Source organism: Garra rufa, chromosome 3, assembly GCF_049309525.1.
Source record: "Garra rufa chromosome 3, GarRuf1.0, whole genome shotgun sequence".
Lineage (NCBI taxonomy): Eukaryota > Metazoa > Chordata > Actinopteri > Cypriniformes > Cyprinidae > Garra > Garra rufa.
This window is the reverse complement of record NC_133363.1, coordinates 10,409,499-10,424,669: the sequence shown is the minus strand read 5'-3', so window position 1 is coordinate 10,424,669 and position 15,171 is coordinate 10,409,499. Positions and strand designations below refer to the sequence as shown.

General features: G+C 34.5%; 1 protein-coding gene and 1 non-coding gene across 2 annotated transcripts in view; both read right to left on the bottom strand.

Annotated features, from left to right (window-relative positions):
* Positions 1-15,171, bottom strand: part of ipo7 (importin 7) — a 28,917-nt gene that overhangs the window by 2,674 nt on the left and 11,072 nt on the right. Inside the window, exons 10-24 of the mRNA XM_073835674.1 lie at positions 14,405-14,504; positions 14,225-14,301; positions 12,975-13,091; positions 10,827-10,916; positions 10,528-10,693; positions 10,274-10,434; positions 8,846-8,974; positions 7,408-7,474; positions 7,149-7,274; positions 6,657-6,754; positions 4,269-4,364; positions 3,437-3,657; positions 3,135-3,343; positions 2,532-2,738; positions 2,335-2,451 (exon numbers count right to left, since the gene is read on the bottom strand). Of these exons, the coding sequence (XP_073691775.1) occupies positions 2,335-2,451; positions 2,532-2,738; positions 3,135-3,343; positions 3,437-3,657; positions 4,269-4,364; positions 6,657-6,754; positions 7,149-7,274; positions 7,408-7,474; positions 8,846-8,974; positions 10,274-10,434; positions 10,528-10,693; positions 10,827-10,916; positions 12,975-13,091; positions 14,225-14,301; positions 14,405-14,504 (1,981 nt within the window). The remainder of the gene's footprint in view (positions 1-2,334; positions 2,452-2,531; positions 2,739-3,134; positions 3,344-3,436; positions 3,658-4,268; positions 4,365-6,656; positions 6,755-7,148; positions 7,275-7,407; positions 7,475-8,845; positions 8,975-10,273; positions 10,435-10,527; positions 10,694-10,826; positions 10,917-12,974; positions 13,092-14,224; positions 14,302-14,404; positions 14,505-15,171) is intronic.
* LOC141332569 (small nucleolar RNA SNORA23) lies at positions 13,163-13,343 on the bottom strand. Its single transcript, XR_012355346.1, has one exon. It is a non-coding gene; the product is annotated as a small nucleolar RNA SNORA23 (small nucleolar RNA).

Below are 15,171 nucleotides of genomic sequence, written 5' to 3'. Positions count from 1 at the left end.
GGCTTGAACTACTTCAGTTGTGTTGTAATGAATATAAAATATATGAAAGTCTAATGTTTATCAGTACATTACAGAAAATAATGAACTATCACAATATGCTAATTTTTTGAGAAGGACCAGTATTTGAAAAGCAGTTTTTGTTCTATATTGTGGTTCATATTATACATACTGTACAGTCAGTGCTGTGCCTGCCATCCAAATTATTGTTGCATATTAATGCATTACATTAGTGAGCAGTGTTACTTTGTGCAACCTTCATCTTAAAGAGATAGTACACCAAAAAACAAAAACTGTCATTAATTACTCAGGGTTCTACAGAGCGACATTTCTGTCGCATTTGCGACTGAAAACTACTGTGTGGGACTATGAAAAAATATTTAGGAGCACTAGTGTGACTAACCCGATCAGCATATTTGTGTTTGCTCTGATGGGAGCTTGAAAGGTTTCTACGTGTTTTTGCAATGAATCCTTTCATAAACAGTGTAGAGACAGTGTAAAAGTAAGAGATGTAATGGAAGTAATGGAACTTTGTGAGAGTAAGATAAGTGACAGCTTTTAATGCTTTTGTAAGTGATATTTATTTAAATGTTGTATTAAGTAAGTTAATATTAAGTGACTTACATTGTCTGACTATAACACTATTTCCTGATTTTGCTCCATTGCGTCATCGAACAGTTTTAAACAGTCACAACTGAGCCGCTGTGCATCTCCATTCAAACACAGCGGTGTTTCGTTTATGAATGAGTGCATTTTTAAACGAATCTAGAGTCAATGATTCAATTTCTCATTATTAAAGACTCGCACGCTTTATTCCTGAGTGAATCAGCTGTTCAAACGAATCAAATAAATAAATGATGCAGCAATTAAATCAGTGACTTGCTGCCACCTGCCGACAGTTTTTGTTTCGATTTTAAAGCATCTTTTCAGTTATTTTAAATCATTTAATAAAACATCTAAAAAGAAATACACATACAAGCCACTTGTGTGTTCTTCTGTGCCACCTCTGTAGTACAAATTAATTGTTAATACTAATTTCATTTGATTGGTAACATTCTTCTTATTCTACTTGTTCTCATTCTGTTGTTTTAATTATACATTTTAAAAAGCTTATAAAACAAATTTTTTTTTTTTAAATCTGACAAAAATGAAGACATGCTTTTAATAAAGTTAGAAAAATGCCATTGGAACGATTAAAAAGATTACCCTGTAAAGCACTTTAAGGACTCAAATATAACCTCGTAATAGGAAGGCTAATTTTTTTTTTTTTACAGTAAGAGTAAGCGCCTTGTTCATCTTAATTTGTTCCGAAGATATTTGATGAAATCCAACAGCTTTCTGACCCTGCATAGACAGCAACACAACCAGCATGTTCAAGGTCCAGAAAAGTAGTAAAGATGTCGTTCAAATAGTCAATATGATATCAGTGGTTCAACCATTATTTTATGAAACAAGAATAATTTTTGATGTAAAACGTCCATCATCTGTATATTGTAGTTAAAAAAAAAGTAAGACTGGGCAACAAATCGATGCCAGAACACTGGCTCCTGTGTCAGCAGCACCACATGCATGCGTCATGGTATCCTTGTGAACATGCGTCAAAGACTGATACACCAGAGAAGAAATTGTTGAATTAAGTCATTATTTTTGTTTTCTTTGGGCACAAAAAGTATTCTCAAAGCTTCATAAAATTACAGTTGAACCACTGAAGTCACATGAATTTATTTGAAATGTCCTTACTGTTTCTGAACCTTAAACGTGGTAGTTGCGTTGTTGTCTATGCAGAGTCAGAAAGCTCTCGGATTTCATCAAAAACACCTTAATTTGTGTTCGAAAGATGAACGGAGGTCTTAAAGTTTTGGAACGACATGACAATTTTTATTTCTGGGTGAACTAACCCTTTAAGATTCCTGCACATCTTTGCTCACAAATATTGTCCTTAGACCATGCATTGAAAGTTGAGTGCAACTTGGATGCACTCAAGTTAGTGATGAGATATTTTGCAAATAAAATGACTGTGACACAAAAACAGTGACTTTTAGATCAGGTCTCTCAGGATCATCTCAATGAGTGTGTTTGATGTTTTACATAAGAGGAACAAGATTTAAGACTCATCAACATGGACTATTAACGTTTTGGAAAACGCTAGTGTGGACTAACGTTTTGAAACAAAAACTCTTTTTGTAGCCTGAGTGTTGCAAGCTTTTCACAGACCATCATAAAGTATGTTTTAAATTCAATGTCGGCCAGAAAAATAATACTAAATTAAATAGCAGTAGTACATCACGAGGCAGGAAAAAGTGCTGCGCAACAGCTTTATTTATTTTTTCGCCTCACCATGTGCTGCTCGTCGCTGATCTGCAAGTGTTGCAATATCCTGAAGTTGTTTTCTTTGTTCCTCATCGAGACACTGTGTGATTGCCTGGTACCATGCTGGGTCACGGGCCTGGACATCTAGGAAAGAGAGTAGAGTCTGTCAGTAAAACACCCTTTTAAAGACACTCATTAGTTCATACTACAGGTGAAACTCATACTCTGCATTATGGCTTTGAAGATCTGGTATTCATCAACAAGGTTGTCCTCGTCGTCCACCGAGGTCGTGTAACCCTCAAGAGCGGTCTCCTCTGCGTCATCCTCCTCCCAGTCTTCATCGTCACCGTCCTCTCCTGCTTGTTTAGCTAGCATTTCAAGGTATTCCTGGCCTTCATCATCTATGTCGTCTTCATCGCTGCCTAACTCGGCTGCATGGATACACAAGTCATAAGGCAAAATTTTGTAAAATTGAGATTTATAAATCATCTGAAAGCTGAAAAAAATAAAGCTTTCCACTGACGTATGGTTTGTTAGGATGACAATATTTGGCGAGATGCAACTATTTGAAAAAGCAATGCATATTACTAATCAAAAATTAAGTTTTGATATATTTATGGTGGAAAATTTACAAAATATCTTCATGGAACATGATCTCTACTTAATAACCTAAAGATTTTTGGCATAAAAGAAAAATTGATCATTTTGACCCATACCATTTTTGGCTACAAATACTAGGGTCACAAATATTAATGCAACTAACAATTAAAACGATTAAATTCAATTCATATAGATAAAACATCTATGATTTGTTAAAGCTCATTTACCATTCTCCTCTTCCTCCTCGCCGCCCTCTTCATCGTCATCCTCTTCATTTTCATGTTCAGCCCTGCAGGCGTAGGCCCTCTTCAGGCCGTTAAACAGAAGAATAGCTGCAGGGAGGAGCTGACCTGCGACCTGATTGACAGCCTGTGGCCTCTGGTCAAGATCCATTAAAGCACACAGTCCCAACACACACATCTTTCGATCGTGGAGCCTGCAAACAACACCAATCGCATGTTACAATGACTGAGACACTGAGAAAATGTTTGGGCTCTTTAGATGTCAGAAAATGGTTTGAAGTATGTACCCGAGGAAGCAATCTATGTCTTTGAGCCACTGGGAGATGAAGTGGTTGGTGATGGGCTCTGTGTTGTTGGGGAAGCGCAGATTCTCCAATGTGTTGAGGAGCAGAGGAGGACTGTAATACAGTGCGGCGATGGCCACCTGCAGACACATGGTCCTCAACTCGCTGGTCTTCACTTCACGCGTTAAACGCTCCAAAGCAGTCGTTACAAACAAGGGTACCACCTGCAAGAACATGGCACAAGATTAACCTTTTCATTACACTGCTTTTATGTTTTTATAATACAGTAGTCAACGTGACCCTGGACAAAACCAGTCACAAGTAGCACTGATATATTTGTAGCAATAGCCGAGAAATGCACTGTATGGGACAAAATGATCCATCTTTCTTTTATGCCAAAAACATTAAAGATCTTAAGTAAAGACAATGTTCCATTAAGATATTTTGTCAATTTCCTACCGTAAACGTATCAAAACTTAATTTTTGATTCGTAATATGCATGGTTAAGAACTTCATTTGAACAACTTTAAAGGCGATTTTCTCAAATTTTTTTGCACCATTTTATTTCAGATTTTTAAATAGTTTTTAATATTCTCGACCAAATATTGTCATATCCTAACAAACCATACACCAAAGGAAAGCTTATTTATTCAGCTTTTCAGCTGATGTATAAATCTCAATTTCAAAAAAATGCCCCTTATGACTGGTTTTGTGGTCCAGGGTCACAAATTAGCATTTTAACACTTCTAGGTCCACCGTCATTAAAGCAATAGGTTTTTGGTTAAGTAAGTTCTGGTAAACACAATGTAACATGGATAATGTTCAGGAAACACACCTGATCAATACCACGACCTTTGCACTGTAGAATGACGACCTCCAACAGCTTGGCCGCATGGCATTCTGGGTCCTCCCCAGGGTCTCCTGACAAAATCTGTTTAATCACAGCATCTTATTAATGAAGTCATATTGTCACAGCCAAAGGAAGTTAAAAATGTTATAGTAGCACTATTTTACAGTAATGATCTAAATGTACCAGATATAATGCTTTATATTTTTTACTAGTGGGTGCAGGACACTATATTCCAGTTATGTAAGTGAGGATAGCAAAATAAAGTAAACTGTGACACAGTGAACTACCAGTAAAATGCATAAAAATTTGGGACCAAAAATTATTCAGACACCATGTTTTGCTTAAGAGTTTTTTTTTGCTAATGCAACCTTTTTACACCACAGACTGATTAAATTTAAGCATTGCTTGGTAATTGGTTAAAGTATTGACAGTTGTGTAAATATCGTCATACTAACAGTTGTCTGAGTTTTTGGTTGATTGTAATCCATTACATACCTTTCTATGAAAGTTCGGTAACACTTTAGAATACTGTATCTTACTTACTGCAGAACTAATAAGGAATTATTGAAGAACTAACAGCTAACTATTCATTAACACTTGACTCATTACTGTTAACTACTAAGGAAGATGTGCTAACTAATAAGTATGTAATACAATTTTGAGAATGTGTTAAGTAACAGGTAGCTAATCAATAACTAATGTATTCTGTCATACCTCCTGAAGAACTACTATTAATTATCTAGTAGTTATGGTTCAAAAAACATAACTATGTAATAACTACTACTGAACAGTTATATGCAAATAGTCACCATAATAACCGGGCTGTGGCCCACAAATCAAGTACTTGAGTAAAATTACAGATACCACAATAAAATATTACTCCAGTTATTAGTTATTAATATTAGTCCAATTATAAATAGGCCTATTCATTTTCAAAACTACTTGAGTAAAAGGACAACTACAGTAGTAACTTTGTTACGGTCTATTATTAGCCTATAATGAAAATGAAATATACTCTTGTGAAATTATCTGATAATTGTTTATTAATTACTAAAGGGTTCACTATAATTTTACTTTAGAACAGGCCTATTGTTGCAGGTTTGAAATAAGTCTTGCAGAATTATTTGATAATTATTTATTAATTACTAATGAGTTCCCATTGTTTTCACTTTAGAATACTGTTTCAGGTTCTAAGTAATTCCTGCGTAATTATCTGATAATTCTTCATTAATTACTTAAGGGTTGACTATATTTGCGCTTAAGAACAGGTCTATTGTTGCAGGTTTGAAATGAGTCTTGCAGAACTATTTGATAATTATTTATTAATTACTAATGAGTTCCCTTTGTTTTCACTTTAGAATACTGTTTCAGGTTCTAAATAATTCTTGCAGAATTATCTAATTCTTTATTAATTACTAATGGGTTCCCAATATTTTCCTTTTAGAATAGGCCTATTGTTTCAGGTTTGAAATACGTCCTGCAGAATTATTTGATAATTCTTTTGACAACTCTAATTCTATTTACTAATGGGTAACCTGTATTTTTACTTTAGCTCAGTCCTGGCCTTACATACAGGAACTGAATTAGTATGATATATGCTGAGGGGACACAGTACTTTATACAAAATATAAAAACTACAGTAAGTTATCGCATGGCACTGGAGTGGTAGTTGGGTTCCTATCAGAAGCTAAGTGAATTTCTTACAAAACATTCACAAGACAATTCAATACACAGGCAAAACCTGTGAAGTTTATTCCGTTTATTAATATTGCATTTGCATACTACTACTACTGCTAATAACATTTATATATGAAAGGGTCACAACTCAGTTTAGTTGTGTATGACTGTTCATTAGTAGTTACTTCATAGTTATTTTTCTTGAATCTTAACTACTAGATAATTAATAGTAGTTCTTCAGGAGGTATGACAGAATACATTAGTTATTGATTAGCTACCTGTTACTTAACACATTCTCAAAATTGTATTACATACTGATTAGTTAACACATCTTCCTTAGTAGTTAACAGTAATGAGTCAAGTGTTAATGAATAGTTAGCTGTTAGTTCTTCAATAATTCCTTATTAGTTCTGCAGTAAGTAAGATACAGTATTCTAAAGTGTTACCGAAAGTTCTTCAGTTGACATTATCAAGATGAATTTATTCTAACACAGCTTAACTCTTTTAAGAGTTTTATCATTGTATTATCATTTTCTATAATATAGCAAATAAACTGGTAATGTGAAAAATGAAGGAGTCTGAATAAATTATGGTTTGACTGTATATACTAGAGTGAAAAGGTACTAACCCTGAAGTGAACCATAAAGCTAAAAGTGCAACCAACTTCACTTTTGATTTGCATTGAAGTAGCTGTACCTTTTTGCACATACTGTAGATTATTTCAAGGTATTTGGTGTCAGACAGGAGTGTGTCTGTGTCAACTGTGATGTAGTTATGGAGAAGTGGCATCATATCTAGAATAATAAAAAAAAAAAGGTACAAGAAGTGTTAAGGTCATTGCACACAGAACTTTTCGCATGTTAACAAATAAATACAACCACATGTTGTGTCAATCACGCTTACACAATTTCGTACGTCATAAAAAAAAAATTAGATCAGGTTCATTTTCTGCGTTTCACATTCTAAGCATCGTGATAGCAAAGGATGACGAATAGGAAACAACGCATACAAAAATTTCAGACTTAGTGTGCAATGACCTTCACTCTCATATATTAATATCTATCAGTTAAAATAAACAAAAGTCACACTTTTCTCAACCAAAGGAAATTTGCGCAATCATCTGACACTGTTTACAATTTAAAAGGGAAGTTAATTATTTTTTAGAGAACACGCCGGCCTCAGCATTACCTGTGAAATAGTCAAATCCGTCTTGTTGGAAGACCTCATAGACCAGAGGGAGCAGCTGCCACATCTGAGGGGACACCTGTTGACACGTCAGACTGTGGGCCAGGGATAGAATCTCCTCATAGAACTCTGGGAACATAAACCCAAAATAAATTTATACACAAACAAAAGGATAGAGAAAAAGGTTTTTCTTATTTCCATTAGCGGGTGAAACTCAAACAAAATGTCAGACAAAACAGTTTTTTCTGCGAATAAAACTCACCCAGGACGTGCTGCTGGAGGACTGTGCCGATCACCTGCAGACAGATGCCCTCTAACTGCTGGGTAATCTGAAATTAATCAATCAGCAGTGTTAACACACAATGGCATCTCAGCTCAGATATTGGTGTAATATAATATCAGTTTGAACTGAAAAATTTATATATGTGACCCTGGACCTCAAAATCAGCCTAAGGGTACATTTTTTGAAATTGAGATTTATATATCTGAAATGCTAAATAACCTTTCTATTGATGTATGGTGTGTTAGGATAGAACAATATTTGGCTGAGATACAGCTATTCGAAAATAATATTTCAAAATATCAACAAAATCACCTTTAAGTTGTCCAAATGAAGTTCTTAGCAATGCATATTACTAATCAAAAATTAGGTTTTGATATTTACAGTAGGAAGTTTACCAAATATCTTCATGGAACATGATCTTTACTTAATTTCCTAATGATTTTTGGCATTAAAAAAAGAGAAGATAATTTTGACCCATTCAATGTATTTTTGGCTATTGCTACAAATGTACCCATGCGACTTAAGACTGGTTTTGCGGTCCAGGATCACATATGGAAGACACTAATGATGGACCTTTAATATTTAAGCAATTTAAACTTGTGCATTTTAATGGAAAATTAAACTTGCATATACTTGCAATAATAATAAATAGCTGTCGAACAATTAAAAAAAAAACAAAAAAAAAAACATGTATAACCTCATCTAACATATTTGTAATCATAAATGTGTACACAATTTAGAGATTGTATAAAAATACATAGATTTGTACATGAAATTACAATGAATCTCTATATTAAAGTGGAAATACTTATGATTTAAATTGTTTTACTATGACCAAAATGCAGTGGTACCAATAAGAAGAAGCCATATAAAATGATAATTAAACTTCACAGCTGGAATGAAAGACGCTTGTCCATTCCCCCCCCCCCCCCCCAATTCTGTAACCTTTTTAAATAATAAATATATTGATACCAAATATTTTACTAACCAAAAAAATAAATAAAAATCTGAAAAATCACTCCTTTCCATACAGAATCAGAACAACAAGCACTACCCCTAATATTTGTAAACGACAAAGTGTGCTTCAGCCATCTCTCCCTAAATTCCACATGGTTTGATATCTTCTATAAATAAATGACATTCATACATTTTTAAACAAGCATACAGTTCAAATTCAAAGCAAAGGGATTAGCATGAAATTGCATACAGTGCAAAGAAAGTATGTATAAATATACATGCATATAGATTTCCACAAGGCTATTTAAAGATGCTCTCTCCAGCCAATAAGGCACTTTGTCAGAAGTTGGCGTACATTGCTTTTTTTTTGCGTTTGTGGGCGGCTGGAAGTAATTCCACAGGGTGCTACAGGCTAGAGAACCAGGAAGAGCTTCTGCAGCCCATGCTTCTATTTTCTCACCTCTTTATGGTCCTCCACTACACTCAGCAGTGTGTCAATGGTGTTAAGGATGCCCATGGCAGTCACTGCTTTATCATCACCCCCTTCCTCATCGGGGCCTGTCTGGATCACCTGGTTGAAGGTCATGGCCTGGGAGAGAGGATTCAAGCACGAATGTTTACTTCAAAGATGATTCAACACAGCTCTTTGTGCAAATTATTATAAGTCTATAAAGTCTACAGTTTAATATTTGATACATTTATATGGCCTCTGAATTATATCAAAACACTGATGGAAAACCTGTTGTACACAATCTACTACATGCCTTGTCGTCTGATTGATAGTGTATACATTTTTAGCAAGTAAAAGGTTTTTTAGTATCATTCTAATGTCCACCTTTGCTGTGAAACCTTTACCGTTTGTCATAAACTAAAATTAAATTGTCATTGATAGTAATATTTGAACCTTTCTGGACTAAACCAACTTTTACTTAATTATTCTTACCTAATTTTTAGAGAAATCATGTTAAAATGTATCAAATATGACTAAATACAGTTTTTTTGAGGAATGTTTATTTGTCCATCTCCCAATCGTTGGATTGCATTATGTTTTGCCACCATAATAAAAACTACAGAGCTTTGATCTTAAAATATTTAAAAATCTAACTAAAAACTGGTGAAAACTGGTATTTACACTACCAGTCAAAAGTTTTTGAACAGTAAGATGTGTGGGTTTTTTTTAAAGTCTCTTTGCTGTACAAAAAATAAATAAATACACACTTGGTGAGCAGAAAAGTACAATTCTGGGGGAATTTTATTTATTTATATATTTTATATATTTAAAAAAAAATAAAAAGATATATTTCTATCAATTCTTTCTATTTGAATATATTTTAAAATGTAATTTTCTTCTGATTTCAAAGCTTCTCATCTAGTCACAGAATTCCTCAGAAATCATTTTAATATTCTGATTTGCTGCTCAATTTTTTTTTATTATTACTGTTGTTAAAAACAACAGTAGATTTTTTTTCAGGGTTCTTTGATGTATAGAAACTTACATACTGACATACTGAAAATTTAGCTTTGATTAAAGGAATAAATTACAATAAAATATATTTAAATAGAAATCAGTTAATTTAAAAGTCAAAGAAATGTTTCTACTCTAGAAGAGATGAAAAAAAGAGAGAGAAAAAAAACAAACACTAAAAATATTACTGTTCAAAAACTTTTGAGGGGTAGTGTATATGCATTTTATTATATGCAGTTTGGACCTATAAATATAATTGCATTTTTTCCCTTCTCAAGAATGAACTCCATATTCTCCTTTATCAAAAATGAAAAGTTAAACCATAAAATTCCTAAATACCTAAATTCTTTTCAAAACTAATTTTTAGGACTGCATTTCATGTCAGGCTTTACAGGGTTAAATGAATATTCAAATGGCTCTTACCAAATGCTGGGTCATCTCTACAGCGATTGGTGTGACCTCCTCACTGTACTCGCAGATCATCTTCTGGATGACGTTAGTAAGATCGTCATTCTCGGTCTCGCGCACAATGTGGAGGAGGGCCTGCATCACGGGCCGGATGTGGGGGGTGATGTAATCTTTGGCTGAAGCGAAAACAAAGCCATCTCAAATAAATGTAGCTAATGCAAGACAAAGGCATTAAACAGAGAAAGTGAGATAAATAAGCAAAATCTTACCTTTCTCCTGATTGCTGATGAGGACCTGGAGGGCAATGGCAGCCTCTACTTTAACAGGCATCTCGTTGTCGTTAATCAGACACAGGCGGGTGAGCTCAAGGGCTGTCTGCAAGTTCTGGTCATTCTTGAACTTGACCTCGCAGAAGTAATGGAGAACCCAGCAGGCCTAAAAACAGAATTACCATGAGCTAAGATAAGTGGACAGTTTGCAGAACTCAAGTAGGTGCTTTTGTCATCTAGAGGTTGAATTGTTCTCTAATAATGTAAGAGTTAGTGACTGCAGTGAGCACATCTCTCACCCTGGCTCTCATGTAACCCAGCTCACTGCGGAACAGAGGGAAGACATGATTCTGCAACATGAACTCCATCTGGTCTTTGTAGATCTTCCTCTGATTGAAGAAAAAAAAAAAATCATCAATACAACTCATCAGATGGTTCAATCCTGAAATAACTAATGCTGCTCTTTAAGTTTTGCCAATCCAAACATTCAAGTCATTTTAGACAATTTAAGGACAAATAAATGCAAAAGAACTATTTGCAAACCAAATATTTGAAATGACAAATTCAATGTCAAAAAGCTTGTCTTGGCAAGTATCCTCAAAATTAAAATTCTGCCATTACTCACCCTTATGTCCTTTCAAACCAATTAGACCTTAGTTTACCTTTTGAACACAAATTAAGATTTCTTTGATTAAATCTGAGAGCTTTATGGCCCTGCATAGACAGCAATGCAACTACCATGTTGCATTCCAGAGGAGAAACTGTTGAATAAAGTAGCTATTTTTGTTTTCTTTTGGCACAAATTCCTAAAATTAAAGTTGAACCACTGATGTCACATGGATTATTTTACAGATGTCCTTATTACCTTTATGGGCCTTAAACATGGTAGTTGTGTTGCTGTCTATGGAGGGTCAGAAAGCTCTCGGATTTCATTAAAAATATCTTGACATGTGTGCCGAAAGATGAACGAAGGTCTTGTGGGTTTGGAAAACCATAAGTAATTAATAACAACATTTTCATTTTTGGGTGAGACTATCCCTTTAAGGATAGAGAAAGCAGGATGTGCATCATTACACTGGATTGTGAATTTGGTCTTAAAGTGACAGCAGCCAAATTAATTGTTCAGTTTCTGCACTTGAATACTACTGTTAAAAACAACCTGAAAACATAAAGCACTGTTTATTTTATTTATATCTCTTTTTATAATACTTGTGCTATTGTTTGTAATTTCTTTCTTTGTTCTTATTTTATTACTGACTTGTTTCGCTTGTCTATAATATTAATTGGTCTAGTAGTTTTTGCTGTGGTACTGAAACTGCAAACAAAATTTTGGTATCATAAGCTGATAAGAACAGCTAAATAAATGATTCAGCGTTTTATTATTATATTATACTATACTGTTAATATTATTTTACATATTAATACATATGTGACCCTAGACCACAAAAACAGTCATAAGGGTCAATTTTTAGAAATACAGTTTTTTGAGGAATGTTTATTTGTCCATCTCCCAATCATTGTATTGCATTATGTTTTGCCACCATAATAAAAACTACAGAGCTTTGATCTTAAAATATTTAAAAAGCTAACTAAAGACATATTAGTTGAATTAGTGTGAAAACTGGTATTTACACTACCAGTCAAAAGTTTTTGAACAGTAAGATGTTTTTTTTTTTTTAAGTCTCTTTGCTGTACAAAAAAAAAAAAAAAAACCCACTTGGTGAGCAGAAAAGTACAATTCTGGGGGGATTTATTTATATTTTTTATATATTTAAAAAAAACATGATATTTCTATCAATTCTTTCTATTTGAATATATTTTAAAATGTAATTTTCTTCTGATTTCAAAGCTGAATTTTTAGCATCACTAATCTAATCACACAATCCTTTAGAAATCATTTTAATATTCCGATTTGCTGCTCAAAAAAACATTTTTATTATGTGACCCTAGACCACAAAAACAGTCATAAGGGTCAATTTTTAGAAACTGAAATTTAGAAATAAATAATTTATAAATAAACTTTACATTGTTAGGACAGGGCAATATTTGGCTGAGATACACCTATTCGAAAATCTAGAATCTGAGAATGCAAAAAAAAAAAAAAAAAAAAAATCTAAATGTTGAGAAAATTGCATTTAAAATTGTCCAAATTAAGTTCTTAGCAATGCATATTACTAACCAAAAAATAAGTTTCAATATATTTACAGTAGGAAATTTACCAAATATCTTCATGGAACATAATATTTACTTAATATCCTAACGATTTTTGGCACACACACACACAAAAAAAAAAAAAAAAAAAAAAAAAAAAACTATTTTGATCCAAACATTGTACATTTGGCTATTGCTACAAGTATACCCATGTTACTTAAGACTGGTTTTGTGGTCCAGGGGCACATACTATATATTATATTAAAAAAAAAAAAAAAATTATATAAATATATCACCTTGAGAAGAATCTCAGCCAGTGAGCCGATCATATGAAGAGCGCCGTCTTTTTTCCTGGGGTCACAGGCAGGGTCTGTGAGGATCTGATAACAGAAGCCCATGGACTTCTGCAGCACCTGTTATACAGTAAAGGTGGTTAACAAGGTTCAAAATACCAGAACATCTCATGACTCATGTAATTTGGGGGTTTTGTAGGAGACTATGGAGGCTGGCCAGTGGTGGATGGTCGTTTAGACGTCACTGGGCCAGTACTATGATCTCCATTGGCTCTGTGGCTGCGAGTGTGGCGTGAGAACCGTCTCACAGCCTGTAAGACACAGACCAGAGACAGCACTAAACGCAGATGGATACTACGCACACCTTCAACCCACAGCCATTTCATGGACACTTTCAAAATACAGGCTTGAAGTCAAACTCACGCTGTTTACACACCACAGAAAGCTCGGAGAGAGAATACACAAGAATACGCAAGATCCAGTTAAAGATGGGATAGTTTCAAATCAAGCGTAGCAACCCCGTGTAAACACTAAAAACTAGGGCTGCAACAACTAATTGATGAAATCTCATGAAAACAGACAACTAACCTGACTCGCATCTTTACAGTAGTGAATCAAAGCTTTATGGACAAATATAGCAGAGATTGAATGGCTGCAGGAAAAGTGCCAAAAAAAGAATTAACTTATCGAAAACATGGGAATGCAGAAAATAGAAAATAGTGTAGCATGGATCAGATTTGTCTGTTGCTGAATGCATTTGGAAATCGGTTTCGCTTGTGCATAACTTAAATTTTGTAACTCTGTCAACATCTATGTTTTGCATAGACGTTTGTTCTGAGAAGAAGCTAGTCTCTGTTAAACATCACAGGCTTCATGTGCATCATACAGATGGACCACATTAAAAAGGCATTGTATTGTATATAGACAATAAAATGTGGCTTTTTAAAATCTGATTATTCGAGTAACTACTCCGCTTAATCGCTTCTCAAAACCCTAGTTGCACCCCTAATAAAAACTACAAATCACACTAAAAAGAAAGGAAAAAAAGCTTCATTTGAATAAGAGCCACAGCTCTTTGAGATGACGGAGAAGCTCTTTCCACCTGGCGTCAGAAGCATCCAACAGTTCTGTTGAAAAAGCCGCAGGGTGCTGATTGGATACATGAGGGTTGGCAGTAAAATATACACAAAACTCAGCCAAACACAGTCACATCATAGGCCTGAACATGCCAGATGGCGCCTCCAAACACCCACCTCCTTCCTTTTGTTGCAAGCGGTGAAGAGAAGCGTCTGAGCTGCAGTGGTGGGGGAAATGAAGTCTTCGAAAACATCTAAGAGGAAGCAGAGAGAGAAAGAATGAGCTGATCTATCTGGCTTTGGTCTCCTACTCAAAGAAGCTTTTGCTGGTTCAGATAAACAACGTGATGCTCTAACCAAATTTCATGCGGATGTACTCGTAAGGGTCTTCCTGCCAGAGCTCTTCATCGCTGTCTGTGTAGCACATGAGAGGGAATACCACGTCCTGAATGATTCCCTAAACACAGACATTCAAGTGTAAGGTGTGTGACACAAGGCATTTTATGTTTTAGGAAAGTCTTATTTCTGTGAATCAATTCTTTTGAACTGTCAGTTTCAATTAATCAATCCAACAAACTGATTCAGTCACCAGTAGGGTTTTGTACAGAACTCGATACTTTATAAGGGTATCGTTTGTATTGCGTCGGTACTACCGATTCACATTAAATTAATTTGTACTAAATTTCAGTACCCGTGAACACATTTGGGTGCATACATTAAAACAATAAACCAAAATATTATGAAGTGTGGTAACATTTCTAGAGACATATGGTTTCCGTGAAAACGCAGACAGGACAGCTGGGTTAATTCATAAAAACAATTTACTCTATATTGCGGAATGCCATGGAATTTGTAAATTTTTGAATGAATAAAAGTAGGGCTGTCACTTAATTCGAATCATGATATGGAAGAGTGTCTGTGAATATTAATGCAAAGAGACCATTTAAATATTTCGCTAGCCTCTGTATGCATGAATGGCAGAGATGCAGTTTTGTTTACTACACAAATACTGAAGCATGCGTTACGCTAGAGGTGATTTTCGGTCTCTGTGTCTCACTATATGACAACATGAACTTAATATTCAGAGCTGCTGTGAGAGTCACTTAATGAGAATTTTGCCGTTT